General features: G+C 47.0%; 1 protein-coding gene across 7 annotated transcripts in view; it reads right to left on the reverse strand.

Moving 5' to 3' along the window:
- Positions 1-391: 391 nt before the first annotated feature.
- WNK2 (WNK lysine deficient protein kinase 2) overlaps positions 392-20,258 on the reverse strand; it is a 113,976-nt gene continuing 94,109 nt past the window's right edge. For 4 of the 7 annotated variants that reach the window (XM_079789748.1, XM_079789746.1, XM_079789749.1 and 1 more), the window contains 4 exons: positions 19,779-19,823; positions 18,269-18,528; positions 2,954-3,065; positions 392-517 (listed from right to left, as the gene is read on the reverse strand). In XM_079789748.1, coding sequence (XP_079645874.1) covers positions 492-517; positions 2,954-3,065; positions 18,269-18,528; positions 19,779-19,823 — 443 coding nt within the window. In that variant the 3' untranslated portion in view covers positions 392-491. The remainder of the gene's footprint in view (positions 518-2,953; positions 3,066-18,268; positions 18,529-19,778; positions 19,824-20,258) is intronic. The other 3 variants (XM_079789751.1, XM_079789750.1, XM_079789747.1) reach the window with 1 other exon arrangement.

A 20,258-nucleotide genomic window follows, 5' to 3' on the forward strand; every position in this document is an offset into this window, starting at 1 on the left:
TCCAGGGACCCGGAAGGAATGGGCGTTGCCCGGGGCCCGAAGGGGGAAGCACCTGCGAACGGCCAGGTCCCCTGCCCCCCGGGCGAGGCTGCTCCTCCAAGACGTGCGGCGTGTCGCCCTCTGACCTCTCCGGCTGCCGCTGGGTGAGGACCTGGGACTAACCGGGGCGACGCTGCAAAGCTCACCACCACCCGCAGCCCTCGGCCGGGGCGCCCAGACGCCCTGCGTGGCCCCGAGCTTCCCACCGCCCCCCTTGCTGCCGCCTCAGGCCATCTGCTCCTCGGGGCCACTGAAAAGGAGAGTTTGAAAAACCAAAGTCCTTTTTCCCCCAAAATATTTTTTATTCTTGCATTACATTTGTGTTTCCAATTGTGAATAAAAAAACGCTTAGAAAGTGGTTACAAAACTGTGTGTGGACACGAGGCGCCGACTCGCCTTCTCTGCACGAGACGACCTGGGCCTGGCGTCGGGTCGGGTCAGCCTGCCTGGGCTCAGCTGGGCTTCTCACTCTCAGAATCTAGAAAACAAAACCACCACAGCTCATTACAGGCCCGACTGGCCGCCCGGCCTGGGGAGCGGGGCTCCGCTCCTGGGAGGCCTGCCTGCAGCCTGCCCTGCGCCCGCCGCCTGCACACGGAGCAGCTGCTCGAACCAGCCAGGACGCCCAGCCCCCACACCTGGGCTGGCAGGGAGAGGCTGCCGCCTGCTCTGGTGGCACAGCAACCGCGAGCTGCCGGCCTGGGCCCAAGGCCAGCAGTGAGCTGAGGCACCCAAGCAGCTGGGGTCCCCACTCCAGAGCAGAGGCCCCAGACCTGACTGCAGGGCAGCGCGAGTGGGAGTGAGGCCTGCAGACGGGGCGGCCGCCTCGCCGGGTGGACAGAAGGCACTGTGACCCCAGCTTGTGAGTGCAGGGCCCAGGCCACGGAGCAAGAGACCAGAAATACATGCTGAGTCCCACGGGGGAGCGAAAGGGGGTCGGTCAGGAGGAGGAGACTCCCCAAACCCAGCGCCTACGGTACAGCAGACACACCTCCATGACCTGGGTGGCCTGGCCCCAACCCTCCTCTCACAAGGCCTAGAGTCTGCCCTCCCCCCCCCCCCCCCCGCCCCCCGCATCCACAGGGCCAGCAAACCCAGCTCTCCTGGAAACAGCCACCGTGGAGACAGGGGTGGGGACCCCGTTGGGTTGACCATGAGGCTCACTAGTCCGTGGGCAGAGCCCCCGGATCTGCGTGCAGCTCAGGCTGAGTGGTGGGGAGTGAGGAGGCCGCCATCCTCGGGGCCCAGGCGCACCCGCGGGCGGAGCAGAAGCCGAGTCCACAGGACCCACTCGTGCCTCCCGAGCCTGACTCCATGGGCGACAGTGCCGCTGCCACCCGCCCGCCGCCTCCTGTCCTCCCTGAGGCTCCTGGTTCAGCTTTCATGTGGACACAGAGCAAGAAAATGTTGTTTCACACTATTTTCAAACAAACATGTTTATTTGTCTCCTTCACGTACAGTCTCTTGGGGATTCTGTGCCACGGACCCTGCTGTCAAGGCCGAGCGCCAACACTCCCGAGGGTGCCGTGGGCTGGAGGGCGCGGGTGGGGCTTCCAGACACAAAACTCAACCCGGGACCAAGGGCACCCGCGGGAAAGAAGATGCTGCGTAACCACCGACAAGCCAATGCTAACTGCACGGACGGGGCAATGAACTGACGCCGCAGTGAGCAGTGCTGGCCCAGCGAGGGGCAGGGCCTCCCGCTCCCGCCAGGCTCCTGCTGCTCTGGGCCAGTCCCACTGACGTCTCGTCTCCCGGGAGGAGTCCCGGCCCCTGGCTGGGCAGCCTTGGAGTCTGGAGAGCAGTCTGGGGCCACGGGGGTGGGGGAGGGGGGATATGGAGGGTAGAGCAGGCCACAGAGGGGGGCGCCGGCGGCCCCAGGCCTCAGGGGAAAGGAAGGAGGCCAAGCAGGAGGGGCGGCCGAGCCCTGGGGAGCTGTGTCTGCGGGAAGGAGGCAGCTCCCAGGAGCAGACACGCCCTCCCCTCCCCCCTCACAGCAGCCCTGCCTGGCTGCGGGCCTGAGGGCTCACCTAGCACTTTCCAGCAGCTTCCACACAGCCAAACACAGCTGCTAGCGCTCCTCACTGAGACAAACGCGCGGCCCAGGGGCCGCACCCTGGCAGCGGCAGCGCCGGCCTGCAGCGTGGGTGTGCCATGTTTGTGCCGAGACGTGGAGCCCGAGGGGCCTCCTACGCAGGAAGCAGGGCTCCGACCATTTGCAACTCTTCATGGTCAAGGTCACCAGTTCAATTTTAAAAAATAAACCACTTACAGAAACTAAAGGTCAGACTGCAGCTTCCGATTTGTAAACCACTGATCTCTCTCTGCAACTTAAAATGGGAAATAAGAAATCAACACACAAGCCCATTGGAAATGAAATACACCTTTTCCAATACATGGTTCTTTAAACATCTCCCCGTCCGTGAGCAGGGAGCCGGAGTCCAAGGCTCTGTAACCCGCAGGGCGGTCACAACGCACGAAGCATCGATCCAAGCACAGAACGTGGATGCAAGGCGGTGAGTGTGGCCCATGGGAGCCTTGGGGGTGAGTGGGGTTTGCAGCAGGCCCTTCCCTGGGCACCTCGGGCAGGGGGCAGGACCAGCAGGCCAAACCACAGCCTGGCTCCTATGGGCATTCAATGCAGCACGTTCCGTCTGGCAAGTGGCTGGACAGAGCTACAGGATCCACGGCCTGGGGCCTGGCATGCTGACCACGGGTGGCCACAGGAACTCGGGAAGCACGGGCCCACCCGCCGTGCCCACGCCCGGCCCCCAGGTAGAGCTCCCCCAGGTAGAGCTCCGGCTGCCAGCCTGGCTGGCCCAGGGACCCCAGGACACAGGAGCTGGGAGCGGGCTTCTGTACTGGCCCAGAGGCAGTGCACAGGGTGGGGAGGAGAGGCCAGAGAGGGCAGTACCTGGCACGGGCACGGGCAGGGCCAGGGCAGTTCCAGGAATGACCGTGGTGGGTAGAGGGCCGGACGCCAGGGCCAAAAATGGTGTCCCCACTGCTGCTCGAGGTGTGTTCATCTACAAGACAAGAAGGGGAGGGCATGTGGCTGGATCAGTGGCCTCCAGCGGCCCGGGTCCCACAGTGTCTGCATCCTCGGGGGACAGTGTCCCAAGACCTGCCGTGGGCGCCTCCTGACGGCGGACCCCGCAGTGACAGTGAGGGGTGGGAAGCAGAGGCCCACCTTCCCGCACCCTTCAAATCTGCAGCCCGGCCTCCTCTGGCCAAACCCCTGGGCGTCCGCAGGCCAGAGCCGGCTGCGGAGGCCAGATCCCTTAGGCCAGTGTTCGGCAAACTCATTAGTCAACAGAGCCAAATATCAACAGGACAACGATTGAAATTTCTTTTGAGAGCCAAATTTTTTAAACTTAAACTATATAGGTAGGTACATTGTTATTAACTTAATTAGGGTACTCCTAAGCTGGCCTTTGCTAAAAACTCAAGGGGCCAAAGAGCCGCATGTGGCTCGCGAGCCGCAGTTCGCCGACCACTGCCCTAGGGCATCACGAGAGACCACACACCCCAACCCAAGGCCTCCTACTTGACTGGTCAGTGCATTACAGGGTGGACAGAGCCACAGGAGCTGTGAGGGGCAGTGCCCAGAGCCTACGAGCCAATGGCAGGGCAGCCCCCTGCTCCCCACACCCCAGAGCGGGGGGTGGGGGGCAGTGAACAGAGAGGTCATTGAGGCCAGCATGCTCTGATGCGGAAACCTCAGGAGCTGCAGCAAGAACAGAGGCGGAAAACTTCAAATCCCCTAGACAAAGTGTTGGCAGATCAAATCCAGCAACTAAAAAAGAGTCTCACCGACTACTGGGTTTGCCCGGGAATGCAACGCTGCAGTTCCCCAGCCACACCTGGGGGGAGAGCCGCGGTGCTCTCCGCTCCGCAGAGGCAGGGAGGTGCCGAGGAGTCCCATCCCTCAGGGAGAGCCAGCAGCTGAGTCCATGAAGGGACCTGCAGAACCTGCAGCCCCCGCTTACCCCCCTCCCCGGGGCCAATGTGAGATCCAAATGCTCTTCCCCCAGAGCCCTCTGCTCCAGCCCACATGCGGGGGAAGTCCCAGCCGAGGCAAGGGAAGGAGTGGAGGCACAGGCCGGAGAAAAAGTAGAAGCAGCTTTATTCACAGATGACAAGATTGTGTATGAAGAACACCCCAAAGAGTGAACAATTTCTAGATCTAACAAGTAAATTTAGCAAGACTGCAGGTTACAAGATACAGAACTCTACTGCATTTCTATACTAACATACACCGCAGAATTAAATTTTAAAACAATACAATTTACAACTGGCATTCCAAACCATCTACTCCCATTTAATGACATATGTATAACAACTTTACACTGAACCCTACAAAACTTTGCTGAGAGGAAATAAAAAAGACATAAATGAACAGATATGTCAAGTTCATAGGAACACTCAATACTGTTAACATGTCAAATCTCACCCAGTTAAACAAACAAACAAAAAACCACCAATACAATCCCAGTTAAAATCCTAGCAGGCTATTTTGTAGAAATTGATGGGCTGTTTCTAAAACATATATGGAAATGTTAAGAACCTGAAAAAATCAAGAAATTCTTGAAGAAGATCAATGCTGGAGGTCTTACACAATCAGATATTAAACTAACTATGAAGCCACAGTGATTAGGAGGGAGTAGACTGGCCATATGGATGACAGAGTGGCTCATGGAACAGACAACGGCTTCGGAACATGGACCTGCACGGCTGCTGCTGAACGTCTATGCGAGGAACATGCTGGTACAACCAGAGATGTGCATGGGGGACCCCGACCCCACATCCAATCACACACACCGCTCATCGGAGGTGCTTCCGGCCTGGCTGCAACAGCCGACACACAGGAGAATGTAAGAGATACGGATTCCTTAGAGAGAACAGAAATATCACTGAACATAAGTAATTTGATAAACCAGTCCTCAACAAAATTAAAAGGCCTGCCATTTCACTTTCACCATTAAGCAAACAGACAAGCCACAGACTAGCAGAAAAACCCACACCTCAGTGACTGACTGAGCACTTCAAGCCCGTGCTGTTCAAGGCCAGCTGCCGTCTCCAGCGCAGTGGGGAACCCACATGTGCAGAGGCTGACGACAGTTACATAGGGTGCAGGGGGTCGGCACCCTCAACCTGGCGTTGTTCCAGGATCCACTGTACATGGTGGAGGACATACAAAGAACTCCAATAAGTCAATAATAAAGAGTTATTTAAACTTTTAAGTAGTAAAGTTCCCTGCCCAGGAGCTTTACACAAGGTAGCCAAAAAGAATGTGTAAAGGTGCCCAAAGGCAAACAAAGCAATAAGGAACCTATTTCTAAGGCTTCCAATTCTTTTCACAGATAAATTTTAAAATATACTACCCCCAACACACTTTTTACAAAAGTCACAAGAAAAGACAAGGCAATACTAGGTGAAACCGAAAACTATAAAATACTAAGTGGAGGAGAAAGGAGACAGAACTTGGACAGAGAACTGGAGACTGTAAAAATAACCAGAATAAAGTATTAAGAGACAAAAGATGAGAAAACATGTAAGAGGTCAAGGATAGAGTAAAACACCTCACATGTGGCCCTGCCGGTGTGGCACCAAAAGGTTTCCGGTTCAATTCCTGGTCAGGGCACATGCCCCGAAGGTGGGTTCGAGCTCTGGCAGGGCCAGTGCAGGATGTAGCCAATTGATGTTTTGCTCTCACACCAATGTTTCCCTTTCTCTCTCCCCCTCTCCCTTCCTCTCTCTCTAAAAAAAAAAAAAAAAGACAAGTGGACTGGAGTCTTAGGATGAGAGGAGGAGTGGCAGAGTGCAGCAGGAGAAGCATGGGAACAGATAATGGGGGGAAAATAAAACTTAATAAAGAAATCAAGCCCTGGAGTCATGAAGCCCTATGAAATCTAAGCAGGATAAAAATTTATATTCTTGGGGACCACATAATTAAGAAATCTGAAAATTAAACTATTAGAAACCAGAAGGAAAAGAATTTATTATCTTCAAAGGAGCAACATACAGATTGGCAGCCTACTTCCAACAAAAACAAGTGTAGCTAAATAACAATGGAATGAAAATGTCAACATGAATCGTGTAACTATTGAAAATATCCTCCAAGAACACTAATGAAATAAAGACATTTTTAGAGCAAAACTGAAAAGATAGTCACTGGTACACATAAAGGATCTTCTGGATGATTCCAGGTGGAAGATCAGAGGCAAGAAGGAATGAAATGGCACAATTGGTAAACATGGAAATAGATGAATACTAACTGTGTAAAAAACTGTGTTGTGGGATTGAAAGGCCATACATAATTTAAACAATAAATGTCAGGAGGGAAGTAAATGCAGTTAAAGTGTTTTATGGTCTTTGTAATGTCTAGAAAATGGGTAAGAAAAAGATAGACTTTCATAATTTACATTAAATGGAAATAAACAAAATAATTTAAAGACAAAAAATAAACAGACCCAAATTATGTGCTGTTTATAAGAGCTACATCTAAAATATAAGGGTATAAGAAGACTGAAAGTAAAAAATGGGAAATCATACACCATGTCAATAATAATCCAACACAACCTAGTACAGTTAAAGCAATTTCAGACAAAGTACATTTAAAGACAAAAATCATAATAGAGCACAGCTGGTGTGCCTCAGTGGTTGAGCGCTGACCCATGAATCAGGAGGTGACAGTTTGATTCCCAGTCAGGGCAATGCCCAGGCTGTGGCTCAATCCCAGTAGGGGGCATGCTGAAGGCAGCCGATCAATGATTCTCTCTCATCATTGATGTTTCTTTTTTAAAAAAAATTTAATAAATGTTATTGTTCAGATTACAATTGTTTCTCCTTTTTCCCCCCATAGCTCCCCTCCACCCAGTTCCCACCCCACCCTCTGCCCTTACCTCTCCCCCACTGTCCTCGTCCATAGGTGTACGATTTTTGTCCAGTCTCTTTCCGTACCCCCCACACCCCTTTTCCCCTGAGAATTATCAATCCACTCCCATTCTATGCCCCTGATTCTATTATATTCACCAGTTTATTCTGTTCATCAGATTTTTTATTCACTTGATTTTTAGATTCACTTGTTGATAGATATGTATTTGTTGTTCATAATTTTATCTTTACCTTTTTCTTCTTCTTTCTCTTCTTAAATAATACCTTTCAGCATTTCATATAATACTGGTTTGGTGGTGATGAACTCCTTTAGCTTTTTCTTATCTGTGAAGCTCTTTATCTGACCTTCAATTATGAATGATAACTTTGCTGGGTAGAGTAATCATGGTTGTAGGTTCTTGCTATTCATCATTTTGAATATTTCTTGCCACTCCCATCTGGCCTGCATAGTTTCTGTTGAGAAATCAGCTGACAATCGTATAAGTGGTCCCTTGTAGGTAATTAACTGTTTTTCTCTTGCTGCTTTTAATATTCTCTCTTTATCTTTTGCTCTTGGCATTTTAATTATGATGTGTCTTGGTGTGGTCCTCTTTGGATTCCTCTTGTTTAGGGTTCTCTGCGCTTCCTGGACTTGTAAGTCTATTTCTTTCACCAGGTGGGGGAAGTTTTCTGTCATTATTTCTTCAAATAGGTTTTCAGTATCTTGCTGCTCTCTCTCTTCTTCTGGCACCCCCATAATTCTGATGTTGGTACGCTTGAAGTTGTCCCAGAGGCTTTTTACACTATCTTCAAATTTTTGGATTATTTTTTCTTTTTGCTTTCCCGGTTGAGTGTTTTTTGCTTCTTTGTATTTCAAATCTTTGACTTGATTCTTGCGTTCCTCTAGTCTGCTGTTGGGTCTCTGTATAATATTTTTTTTATTTCAGTCAGTGTATGTTTAATTTCTAGTTGGTTCTTTTTCATATCCTTGAAGGTCTCGTTAAATTTATCGGCCTTTTCTAGGAAATTCTTGAAAAAGCTTATAACCGTGGTTTTGAACTCTATATCCAGTTGTTTGCTTTCCTCCATTTCTTTCATTTGTGATCTGTTTCCTTGTCTCCTCATTTTTGCTGCTTCCCTGAGTTGGTAGGGTGGCTTTGTGTGCTAGGTGACCTATATGGCCCAGGGGGTCAGCCTCCCCAGTTACCTGAGGTGAACACTCTTGGTGCACCCCTTTGTGGGCTGTGTGCACAGTCTTGTTGTAGTTAAGTCTTGATTGTTGTTGGTGTCACTGGGAGGAATTGACCTCCAGGCCAATTGGCTGTGAGGACCCGCTGTGTCTATAATGGGAGAACTGCTGTGCTGGAGACACGCTTATGGGGCAGGACTTGCTTCAGTGGGGCTTTGGTGCTCACTAAGTCTGCCTCTTGAATGTGTCACTTATGGATGTGAGTAGTTGAAATCTGGTGTTGTCTCACACAGACCACTAGATACACTGGCTTCTGGATCTCCAATGGGGTGCAGGTCAGCTACCGTCTGAGGCCACCCAGCAGGAGCTATAGCGAGAACTACAGTTTTCTCCTCTTTGCTTGGGGTTTGGAGGTTTTGGAGCTGTCTGACCAGAGCTGCAGTTTGTTAGGTTAAGCTGCGATAGGGCAGGCCATTTTTATGCAAAAGCCACTGCATGGAGCTTGGGTAGGTTTGTAGATTGTGCGGGGCGGGGTCTCAGGGAGTCCCTAGGCTAGGGCGTGGCAAACAGCGATGGCTGCCAGTCAGCCGTCTCTGCGTCTCCGCGTTTCCACATACCCGCGTCCCGCGCCTCAACGCAGTAAACAATGATTGCTGGGCGCACCTCTGCAAGAAAGTCACCCTCACTTTCCGAACCGATGGCTGAGAGTCCAGCTTCTCCCCATAGGAGTTTGGGTCCCCAGCGTCTCCCCAGAAACTGGAGTTCAGAGTAATCGGGAGGTTGTCTCCCTTCGGGTTGCAAAAAGCACCCAGTTGCCCGCTGCCAGCCCGGTTCGCGTGCCTCCGTATCTCAGCTTTTCAGCGCTTGTGCACGTCTCAATGCTCTTTTCTCTTTCCTTCTAGTTGTAGAACTTCCACTCAGCCAGCTTCCCCGTGGTTCTGGGTAATAGACGTTTGTCTTTTAGTTGTAGTTGTGAAATTGTTGTGTGAGGCAGCAGTTTAGGTGTTTACCTATGCTGCCATCTTGGTTTCTCATCATTGATGTTTCTATCTTTCTCTCCCTCTCCCTTCCTCTCTGAAATAAATAAAAATATATTTTATTTTTTAAAAATATTTTTATTGATTTTAGAGAGGAAGGGAGAGGGAGATAGAAATATCAATGATGAGAAAGAATCATTGATTGGCTGCCTCCTGCATGCTCCCTACTGGGGATCGAGCCCACAACCCGGGCATGTGCCCTTGGCTGGAATTGAACCTGTGACTCTTTAGTCCGCAGGCTGACGCTCTATCCACTGAGCAAAACCAGCTAAGGCAATAAAAATATATTTTTAAAAAATCATAATAGAAATACTTGGTAATATTAAAAGTTCAACTCACAAGTCAGACATGATAAATTTAATTTTGAATATACCCAATAACATAGCTTCAAAAAATATACAGCAAAAACCAAAAGAACTACAATAAGAAATACACAAACCCATGACCATGATGGTAAATTTAAAAATTCCTCTTTCAATAATGGACAGAATATACACAAACACAGAGAAACTCATTAAGAGTGATGTCAGCAAAATAGAGTAGTAGGTAGCTCCAAACTTTCATCTTTCTAAAGAAGCACTGAAATAATGACAGAAACTGTCAGAACTAACTTTATCAAAACTTCAGAAAACAGCTAAAGGCTTATAGCAATCAAGTAGAAGCAAAAGGCAAATAAAGAAAAAGGCAAAATTTTAAAAGTAGGAAAGCACTGTGGTATTTTACTGGCCCTTGGCCCATTCCCTCCTTGCCTTTACAGCTATCTTGAAGGTAGGCTACATTCCCAGTGTGGTACCCTGGCCCATGGTTCTGGAGGGATCAGAGATCTTATTCACAAATTATTTTGTATGTCTGTCCTAATCTGTCTGGAGGCTACCTGAAGGGCTGACACAAGGTTCGCATATCTCTGTCTGACCAAATGTGGAACTCTATCAGGGCAGAAAAATGGCATGTATGGTTGAAAACATTGCAAGACAATCAAAACATCCACAATTGCTCAGAGCCAAAGATCATGATTGAGACATACACAGGCTGCCTACAGCCAGGACAGGAAAGCATGCAAGAGAGTTTCTTTGGGATATTAGGGCATTCAAAAGTGTTGTGTACTAGGGAATCTAGAAAGCCATGTGCATGCCCAGAGCAAGACACTGTACAGAAAAGACCTGAGCAGACCCTAAGTCTTCACTATTAGTCTCAATGGAAGTAAGAAGTAAAAGCTTAGGCAAATTAAGCTCCTGGTGTTCAAGGAAATCTTAGTCAAAACAATGGCTAAACACAAGCTAAGTCTTCAACAAATAAAGCCAGCAAGTACTGGGGGAAATGAGAATATGATTTTCAGAGTTACTACTTACAATATTCAAATGTCCTGTTTTCAATACGAAATCATAAAACATGCAAACAATTAGAAAAGCATGGCTCATACAAAGGGGAAAATAATTAGCAGAAACCACCCCTGAAGAAGTCTAGATTTTGGACTTACTAAATAAAGACTTTAAATCAGCTGTCTTCTTGTTGTTGTTGTTAATCCTCACCAGAGGATAATTTTTCCACCAATTTTTAGAGAGAGTGGAAGGAGGGGGAGAGACAGAGAGAAATACTGATGTGAGACAGACACATCGATTGATTGCCTCCTGCACACGTCCCAACCAGGGCCAAGGATCAAACCTGCAACCGACCTCTGTGCTCTTGACTGGAATCGAACCCAAGACCCTTCAGTCTGAGGGCCAACGCTCTATTATCAGACCAAACAGGCTAGGGCAAATCAGCTATCTTAAATATGCTGAAAGAGCTAAAGGAAACCATGGACAAACAGGAAACCAGGAAAATGACAGGTGAACAACATGAGAATATCAATAGAGACAGAAATTATAAAAGGAACCAAACAGAAATATTAGAGCTAAAATACAAGAACTGAAATTTAAAATTCTACTGGAGGGAACCAACAGCAGACAGAGCAGGCAGAGTACATAATCACAAACTTGAAACCATACAATTGAAATTACGGAGTGTGGGAAGCAGAAAGAGAAAAAGAATGAAGAAAAGTGTACAGAGCCTAAGGTATCTGTGCGATACTGTTAAGCGATCCAACTTATGCATTATGAGCATCTAAGAAGGAGAAGAGAGATGGGCAGAAGAAATACCTGAAGAACAGAAAGAAAAGACTGTCAACCAAGAATTCTACGTCTAATGACATAATCCTTCAAGAATGAAGGAGAAATTAAAGACTCTCAGATAAACAAAAACTAAAGAGGTTGCGTCTAAAAAATCTGCCCCACAAGAAATGCTGAAGGGAGTTCTTTAGGCTGAAATGAAGGGATAATAGGCGGTAAGTCAGAGCCCTATGAAGAAAAAAGAAAGTAACTACACAGGTGAATATGTTGGTGAGGAACACTCAATACTGTTAACTTTCATTTTAATTCCTTGTTTCCCATGTATAACTTAAAAGGCAAATGCAATAAATAATAATAATAAATATGTTAATGGGCACACAACATTAAAAATTCAGCCCTAGCCAGTATGGCTTAGTGGATAGAGTGTCGGCCTATGGATTGAAGGGTCCCAGGTTTGATTCTGGTCAAGTGCACATGCCTGGGTTGCGGGCTCGATCCCCAGTGGGGGGTGTACAGGAGGCAGCCAATCAATGATTCTCTCTCATCATTGATGTTTCTAGCTCTCTCTCCCTCTCCCTTCTTCTCTGAAATCAATACAAATATATTTTAAAAAATTCAATCTGTGACAAAAACAATACAAAGAGGGTAGGATGGAAATATGGAGGAGCAGAGTATTTATATACTATTTAAAAGAGTTGGTATTATTCAAACTAGGTTGTTATAAATTTAACATGTTAATTGTAATCCCCTAAAGGTAAAGAGAAAGGGAATCAAAATTATGCACTATAAAGAACAATCAAATATCAATCATTGATACGCTGCCTCCTGCACACCCCCTACTGGGGAATGAGCTGCAAACTGGGCAAATGCCCTGATTAGGAATCGAACCAGGACCTCCTGGTTCATAGGTCAATGCTCAACCGCTGAGACACACTGGCTGAGTTCAAATGTATTTTTAAAAGCAATAATGGAGAAATTGAGAAATAAAAACATGTAAGACATATAGAAAATAAATAAATGGCAGAAGTCCTTCCTTATCCATAATTACTTTAAATGTAAGTTGATTAAACTCTCCAATTAATAAGCAGAAATTGGTAGAATGAATAAAAAGCTTCGTCAATCTATATGCTTATCTGTAAGCGACTCCTTTTAGATACAAAGATACAAAGAGGTTGAAAGTAAAAGGATGAAAAAGAGAGCTGAGTGACTATTTTATTATCAGACCAAATAAATTTTAAGTCAAAAAAAGTTACAAGAGATAAAGAAGGACATTACATTGGATCCATCAATATATATAAATTTATACATATCTAACAACAGAGCTCCAACTCAATAATGATACAAAGAGAGAGAGAATTAAAGAGAGAATTAGATAATTCTACACTAATAGTTATAGACTTCAATACTCCCAATAAATAGAACAACCGGACTGATCAGTAAGGAAAGAGAAGACCTGAACATCACCATAAGCCAATTAGCCCTAACAAATATTTACAGAATATCCACCCTACAATAGCAGAATATACTTTCTTTTTGATATTTTTATTGACTGAAGAGAGGAAGGGAGAGGAATAGAGAGATAGAAAAATCGATGATGAGAGAGAATCATTGATCGGCTGCTTCCCGCACGCCCCATACTGGGGATCAAGCCCATCACCTGGCCATATGCTCTGAGCAGGAAATAAACCGTGACCTCCTGGTTCATAGTTGATGTTCAATCACTGAGCAACACCAGCTGGGCCAGAATATATTTTCTTTTCATTAGCACATGGATGATTCTCCAAAACAGGATATATAGTAAGCCATGAAACAAGTCTTAATACATTTTAAAAGATTAAAATCATACAAAGTATCTTTTCTAACACAATTAATGAAACTAGAAATCAATAACAAAAAAGTACTAGAACACTGACACATGTGCAGAAATTAAACAACATACTCTTAACCAAAGGGTCAAAGAAGTAATCATAGAAAAATTAGCAAATACTTTGGGACAAATGAAGAGACAACACATCTATATTTCAGATAAAGAAATTTTCAGAGGGAAATTTATAGCTGTAAATCCTACATTAAAAAATGGAAGATCTCGCTGAAACCGGTTTGGCTCAGTGGATAGAGCGTCAGCCTGCGGACTGAAAGGTCCCGGGTTCGATTCCGGTCAAGGGCATGTACCTTGGTTGCGGGCACATCCCCAGTGGGGGGTGTGCAGGAGGCAGCTGATCGATGTTTCTCTCCCATCGATGTTTCTAACTCTCTATCTCTCTCCCTTCCTCTCTGTAAAAAAATCAATAAAATATATATATTAAAAAAATGGAAGATCTTAAATTAATAAACTAATTATATATTATAATAAACAAAATAAATAGAAAAACAATAGAGAAACATCAATGAAACCAAAATTAATTATTTGAAAAGATGAACAAATTGACAAAGTTTTAGCTACCAAACTGGATAACTCACATAAACCAGAAAGATTTCTTTTACCATAACTCACTCAAGAAGAAATGGAAAATCTGAATAGACCTATAACAATAGTGAAATTGAATCAGTAATCAAAAACCTCTCAAAAAAGAAAAGCCCAAGACCAGAGGACTTCACTGGTGAATTCCACCATTTAAAAGAGAAAGAACACCAAGTCTTTCTTAAACTCTTCTAAAAAGTTGAAGAGGTGGGAACACTTCCTAACTCAATCTATGTGGCCAGCATTATCCTGATACCAAAACCAGATAAATACAACACAAGAAAATTACAGATTAATACTCCTGATGAATATTGATGGCAAAAACTCCAATAAAATATTAGCAAAAAGAAGAAAAAATATATATTAGCAAAATGAATTCAGTAGCATATTAGAAGGAGTATACAAGGTTGGTTTAACATATGAAAATCAATGTGATATACCATTCATAATTAATGCAGAAAAAGCATTTGACAAAATTAACACTCTTTCATGATAAAAGCACTCAAGAAACTAGAAACAGAATGCACTTCCTCAATATCATAAAGGCCAGATATACATATCTAAAAAACACATAACTAATATCATATTCAATGGTAAAAGATTTAAAATTAGAAACAAGACAAGGATCCTTGCTTTTGCCACTTCTATTCAATACAGCATTAGAAGGTCTAGCCAGAGAAATTAGGCAAGAAAAAAAATAAGTAAAAGGCAACAATATTGGAAAGGAAAAGTAAAATTATCTCTCTGCAGAGGTGACATGATCTTATATATAGATGATGCTAAAAATCCACCAAAAAAACTGTTAGAGCTAATTCATAAATTTAGCAAAGTTTCAGGGTACAAAATCAGTTGTATTTCCATGCATGAATGATGAATAATCTAAAAAATTAAGAAAACAATATATTCACAATAGTATAAATAAGAATAGAATACTTAGGAGTAAATATAAGGAGTTGAAAGAGTAACACACTGAAAACTAAAAAAACATTGCAAAAAGAAATTAAGAAAGACACAAATAAGGCATGCAATGTTTATGGATTGAAAGATTTAGTATTGTTAATATGTTAATACTACCCAAAGTGATATACAGATTCAATGCAATCACTATTAAAGTCTCAATGGCATTTTTTCAAAAAATAAAAAAAGTCATCCTAAAAGCATGGGCGCGCGCACACACACACACACACACACACACACACACCATTAGGATCCTCGAGGGATGGCCAATAACCAAAACAATCTTGAAAAAGAAACACAAAGTTGGAGGACTTACACTTCCTGGTTTCAAAACTTACCATAAAGCTACAGAAATCAAAATAGTATGATACTAGCAAAAGGACAGACATATAGACCAATGGAATAGAATAGAGAATACAGAATTAACCTTTGCACATTTGGTCAATTGACTTTTAGCAAGGGTGCCAAGTCCATTCAATGGAGAAAGAACAGTCTTTTCAACAAATATTGCTAAACTAGATATCCACATGCAGAAGAATGGATTAAAGGGATAAACATAAGAGCTAAAATTATTAAACTCCTAGAAGGAATCATAGGGGAATCTTCATGACATGGATTTGGCAATGATTTCTTGGATATGACACCAAAGACAGAGGCAACAAAAGAAAAAAATAGATAAATTGGTCTTCATGAAAATTAAAAACTTTTGTGCATCAAAAGGCACTATCCACAGAGTAAAAAAGCAACCCACACAAAGACACAAAATATTTGCAAATCATATGTCTGGTAAGGTATTAATATCCAGAATACAGAGCTCCTAAAACTCAACAACAAAAAATCAATGCTATTTTAAAATGGGTAAAGGACTTGAATTGTTATTTTTCTAAAGAAGATATACAAAAGGCCAATAAGCACATGAAAACATTTCAACATCACTAATCACTACAGAAATGCAAATTAAAGCTACAATGAGATACTACACCTCATGAACTTTAATGCCAATTAATGTGAAAACTTGGATAAATTTAGAGAAGTACCATTAGGATGGCTACTATTTAAAAAAGAAGACATTAGAAAGTATTGACAAAAATGAGGAGAAACTGGAACCTCTGTGTATTGATGGTGGGAACATAAAATGGTTTAACCACCGTGAAAAACAATTTGGCAATTCCTCAAAAAATTAAAAATAGAATTACCATGGGATCTAGTGATTCCACTGCTGGGTATATGGACTGAAAGAACTCAAAGCAGGGTCTCAAACATGTTCATAGCAGCATTATTCAAAATAGCTAAAAGGTAGAAGCAACCCAAGTGTCCATGGATGGATCAGTGAATAAACAAAATGTGGTATATACACATGGAATATTATTCAGCTTTAAAAAGGAAGGACATTCTGCCACATACTACAATATAGATGAACCTTGAGAGCATTATGCAAGATAAAATAAGCCAGTTATAAAATGACAAATACTGTATGATTCCACTCACATGGGGACTGGACCTAGAGCAGTCAGATCCATACAGACCGAAGGCAGATGGTGGCTGCCAGGGCGGGCTTCTATAGGGAGTTATTTTCAATGGGTACAGAATTCCAGTTGTGCAAGATAAACCAATTCTGGAGATGGATGGTGGTGATGGTTGAACAACAATGTTAATGTATTTAATGCCAATGAACTGGCACTTAAAATGGCTAGGATGGCAAATTTTGTTATATGTACTTTACCACAATCTTTAAAAATTAGGGGGGAAAGCATGAAGTTCTAAAACATGCTACAACACGAATGCACCTTGAAAACACGAAGTGCAGGAAGCCAGAGGAAAGGGCAAAGGCCATGTGACTCCACTTCCAGGAGGTGCCAGCCTGGCCACGCCCATGGAAGCAGGACGCAGAGGAGTGACCGGGCTGGGCAGCCAGAGCCCAGAGCTGGGCTGGTTCTGGTGCGCCGCTTCGTCTGGGATAATGAGAATGGTCTAGATGTGGGCAGTGTGATGGCTGGACAACATTGCGAATATGCTTAATGCTACTGAACCACACACTCAAAAGGATTGAATTGGGAAATTTTGTTATTTAGATTTACCACAAAAAATAATAAAGAAACAAACAAACAAACAAAAGCATTAGTGAGAATCTCAGCCATCTGCGCAGCAGGACTGGCAGCTGCGGGAGGCGGCGGGGCCCAGGCTGAGCAGCGTGCGGCCAGCAGCGGAGCGGCGGCCTGTCCAGGCGTGGGCTCCGCAGGGCCTGGGGCCGCGGGAAGGGTCTCGGCTTTGCTGCAGAAGAAGGGAGAATGGACACGAGGGGTCAGACTAGCGGAGGTGCGCCTGCCAGGAGGTGCTGCGGACCGGGAGAGCAGTAAGCGAGGCTCAGGCTGGGAGTGGCCGTCCGAGGGAGGAGAGGGGCGGGCCTCCGTCCTCCTGCAGCAATGACCAGGACTGAGCCTGGGTCAGCCAGCCAGTCCCCCAACGCTTAACAAACTGAAAACACTCAGTTTGTTCTCATCAGTTCAATTAGACAACAAAACAAAACAAAAACAAACAACAAAAAACAAACAAATGGTTAATACAAAGATCACGAGGAAATTAATAATTATAGTATTTAAAATCATAGTGGAAATTGCAAATGTTTTGAACTGAAGGTCAAAGAAAATGCTCCATAACAGAAACTTGGGGCTGTGGGTAAAAACACGGGAGGGCGCTCCGCAGCCTAAAGCCTGTGCTCGGAGAGAAAACAGGACTGCACGCCTCAAGAAGCTTTCCGTACAGAAGTGGCAGCCCGCAGACGGAAGGAAGGAAAGACGAAAAGGAAGAACTTCACGAAACATACAATAGAGTATCAGAGCCAAGAAGAGCGCTTGAAAAGCGAATGCCGTTCACAAACCCTAAAGGGGGGTGCACCGCGCCTCGCTGCAGACCGTGGGAGAGGTCATGAACTTTAATGCCAATTAATGTGAGAACTTGGATAAATTTAGAGAAGTACCAATTGCTAGAAAAGCAGTTTAACAGAAAGAGAAACTCCACATGGTTCTAAAACTATAAAAGAAATGGAATCCATTAACGAAACCTTACCCTCCTGGGATGGAGGCCTGGGATAAAAACAGCAAAAGGTCAACCACAGCGTGCAGGCAGGGGCACGTGAGAGCTCCCTGCAGAACGCTGAACTGCCCCAGGTGTTTGAAATTTTTCAAAAGAAAAGGCCACAGGAGGACCTTCCACACTCAAAAAAGAACTTCGAGACCAGACGTCTCACCCGCGAACTTCGCTCAACACTTCAGAAAGAGCACACCTTGCACACACCCCTCCGAACACTAAAACGGGGCGCACCCCTCCGCGCGGGGTGCAGACACAGCCCCGACACAGGAACGCATCACGCGACACGGTCAGACAACAGCTCCTGGCTTCTGCCCACCTGCACCCGAGCCCAACAAGGGGTGCCCCTGAGGGCAGTATGCAGGCCCCCCTGCATCTTTAGCCCGAGGTCACCAGATCCGGGGCAGCCCACCTAGATGTACCCATGCCAGGCCGAGAGCTGCTGCTCTGCTGAAATGTGAGGTCACAGCCCGGCTCCCATCCCGTCCCTCTGACCCCGCCTCGCCCCACTTACAGCCCGAACCTCGCCGGAGGCTGGGGGCCACCCAGCTGTCGCCTCCATGTCGTGCAGCTTCTGCGTCTGCTTCAGCTGGTTCAGCGACGGCTTCAGCTGCGGTGCCCCCGCCGTCTGGCTGGCCCACTGGTCCACCAGCCTGTGCAGGTCGTCCGTGAACGTGCCCTTGTTGTTGTTGCTGTTGTTCACCTGCGCCTGGGCGTGCAGGGCCGCGGGGGGGCCCGGCTCGGGGCCCGGGGCCAGGCTGCTGGTGGAGGACCCTGGGGAGGACACACAGGCAGCGTTGGCGGCCTCGCCAGCAGCAGCAGGGCCAGCTGCATCACTCAATGGTCTCGCGCAGGCCAGGCAACACCTTGCTTCAGGAGATGGTCTGCATTAGAACCCGCGTGCCAATGGTGGGCGTGTGAAGCACTTCCGCAGGCCACAGGGCCTGGGCCGTCACCCCCTCACCAACCAGGCAGGGGACAGGGCCGCTGCAGCAGCATCCACGCTGTGCCCACGCCGCTCGGCCTGCCAGGCCCGGGAGAGCTCGGGAAGGAGCCTCCTGGCGCAGATGGGAGGCACCGTCCAGGCCAGCACGCTCAGCTCTGACGCGAGGACGCCGAGGGGCTGCTGCTGAGGGCGGGTCGCGGCATTCCTGTGACTAAGTGGCTTGGTGTTTGGATTTAGGACACAGAAACTGCCCCTCTCCTCGCCAGAGCATTGGGGACGGTGCTGAAGGGCACAAACCTACAGCCTTCCACCGCCATGGGCCCGCCGTCCGGGCGCCCCGGCCGCGGCTCGGAGCGGGGCAGAGGCAGGGCTCTCCCCACGCCACTAGAAGGTGTGTTTGAAGTGACCCAAACAGGACGGTTCACTTTTACAAAAATGGTGCCCCTCCCTTCCTTCAACATATGATTTCTGGTTGGCAATTTTGAATAGGCCCCTTTTTTGAGTTCTGCATTTGAAAATAACCTATGACCATCTCTTCAAACAAGCTATTGCAAAATGTAGTCTACTTTAGTGGCTCGCAACAAAAAAGCAGACACACAGTTGAACGTTAGTAATGAGATTCTACACACATGAGCTGTATCTACATGAATGTTTCAGCCAGAAAAGAAAAAAAGGGGGAAAAAAAAAGGCACGAGATGAGCAGTGGGCGGCCAGGTCGGTGGTCCCGCTCTGCCCCGCCTCCTCCTCTGGCACTGTCCTGAGCACCTCACGGGAATACTCCTTCCGAGGTTTTGGAAAAGGAGCCAATCAGCGATGGGTGACGTGTGATGTCCGGAGGCCAGGCCGTTAGAGGTGAACTGGCCGGAACGCACACTCAGACCCACGGAGACGCAAAGGGGCACCGCCAGGGGCTGCCCCGCCGGGCGGTGGTGAGCGGTGCCCCGGAGGGCGGGCACAGTGCAGGCCCACACCTGCCTGCCCGCCGGCCCTGTGGTTGCAGGCGGCGCGGAAGCCGAGGGGCACTAGCCACAGAAAGCCCATGCGATGGAGAGCGGACGAGTGAAAAACCGATAATTACGACTGCTGTGCTCTTTGCCTAGACAGAGACGCTTCAAGGCAGACCCTGCAAGGGAGAGAGAACCACACAGACCACAGGGTTAGGCCGGACAGCAGCACGGGACGAGCCACTATACGCGAGTCGTCGGTGTGCGAGGAGCAGGGGCCAGCAGGCCGGAGCGGGAGGACGGCCTCGGGCTCGGGGTGCCCCTGGCTCGGGGTGCGGCTCGCGAGCTCGCTGAGGGCGGGGGTGCAGGCCAAGCCCACGTTCAGAGAGAAGAGTGTGCATCTCTAGAAACACATCCCAAAAAAGAAAAGAAAAAGAAACCAAACCAAGAAAAGGGCAGCGCTCGCCACTCGGCTCCAAGGTGGGGCTCTGGGAGCCCCTGGCCGCGCCAGGAGTGAGCTGGCTCCGGAGCCGGCCCGGCCCTCAGGCCATGGGGCTTTCCAAGTGCAAAAAGATACATTGCTTTGCGGGCTGAGGCCAGCGCGGGCAGGGAAG

The sequence above is a fragment of the Cnephaeus nilssonii genome, assembly GCF_951640355.1.
Source record: "Cnephaeus nilssonii genome assembly, chromosome: 14".
NCBI lineage: Eukaryota > Metazoa > Chordata > Mammalia > Chiroptera > Vespertilionidae > Cnephaeus > Cnephaeus nilssonii.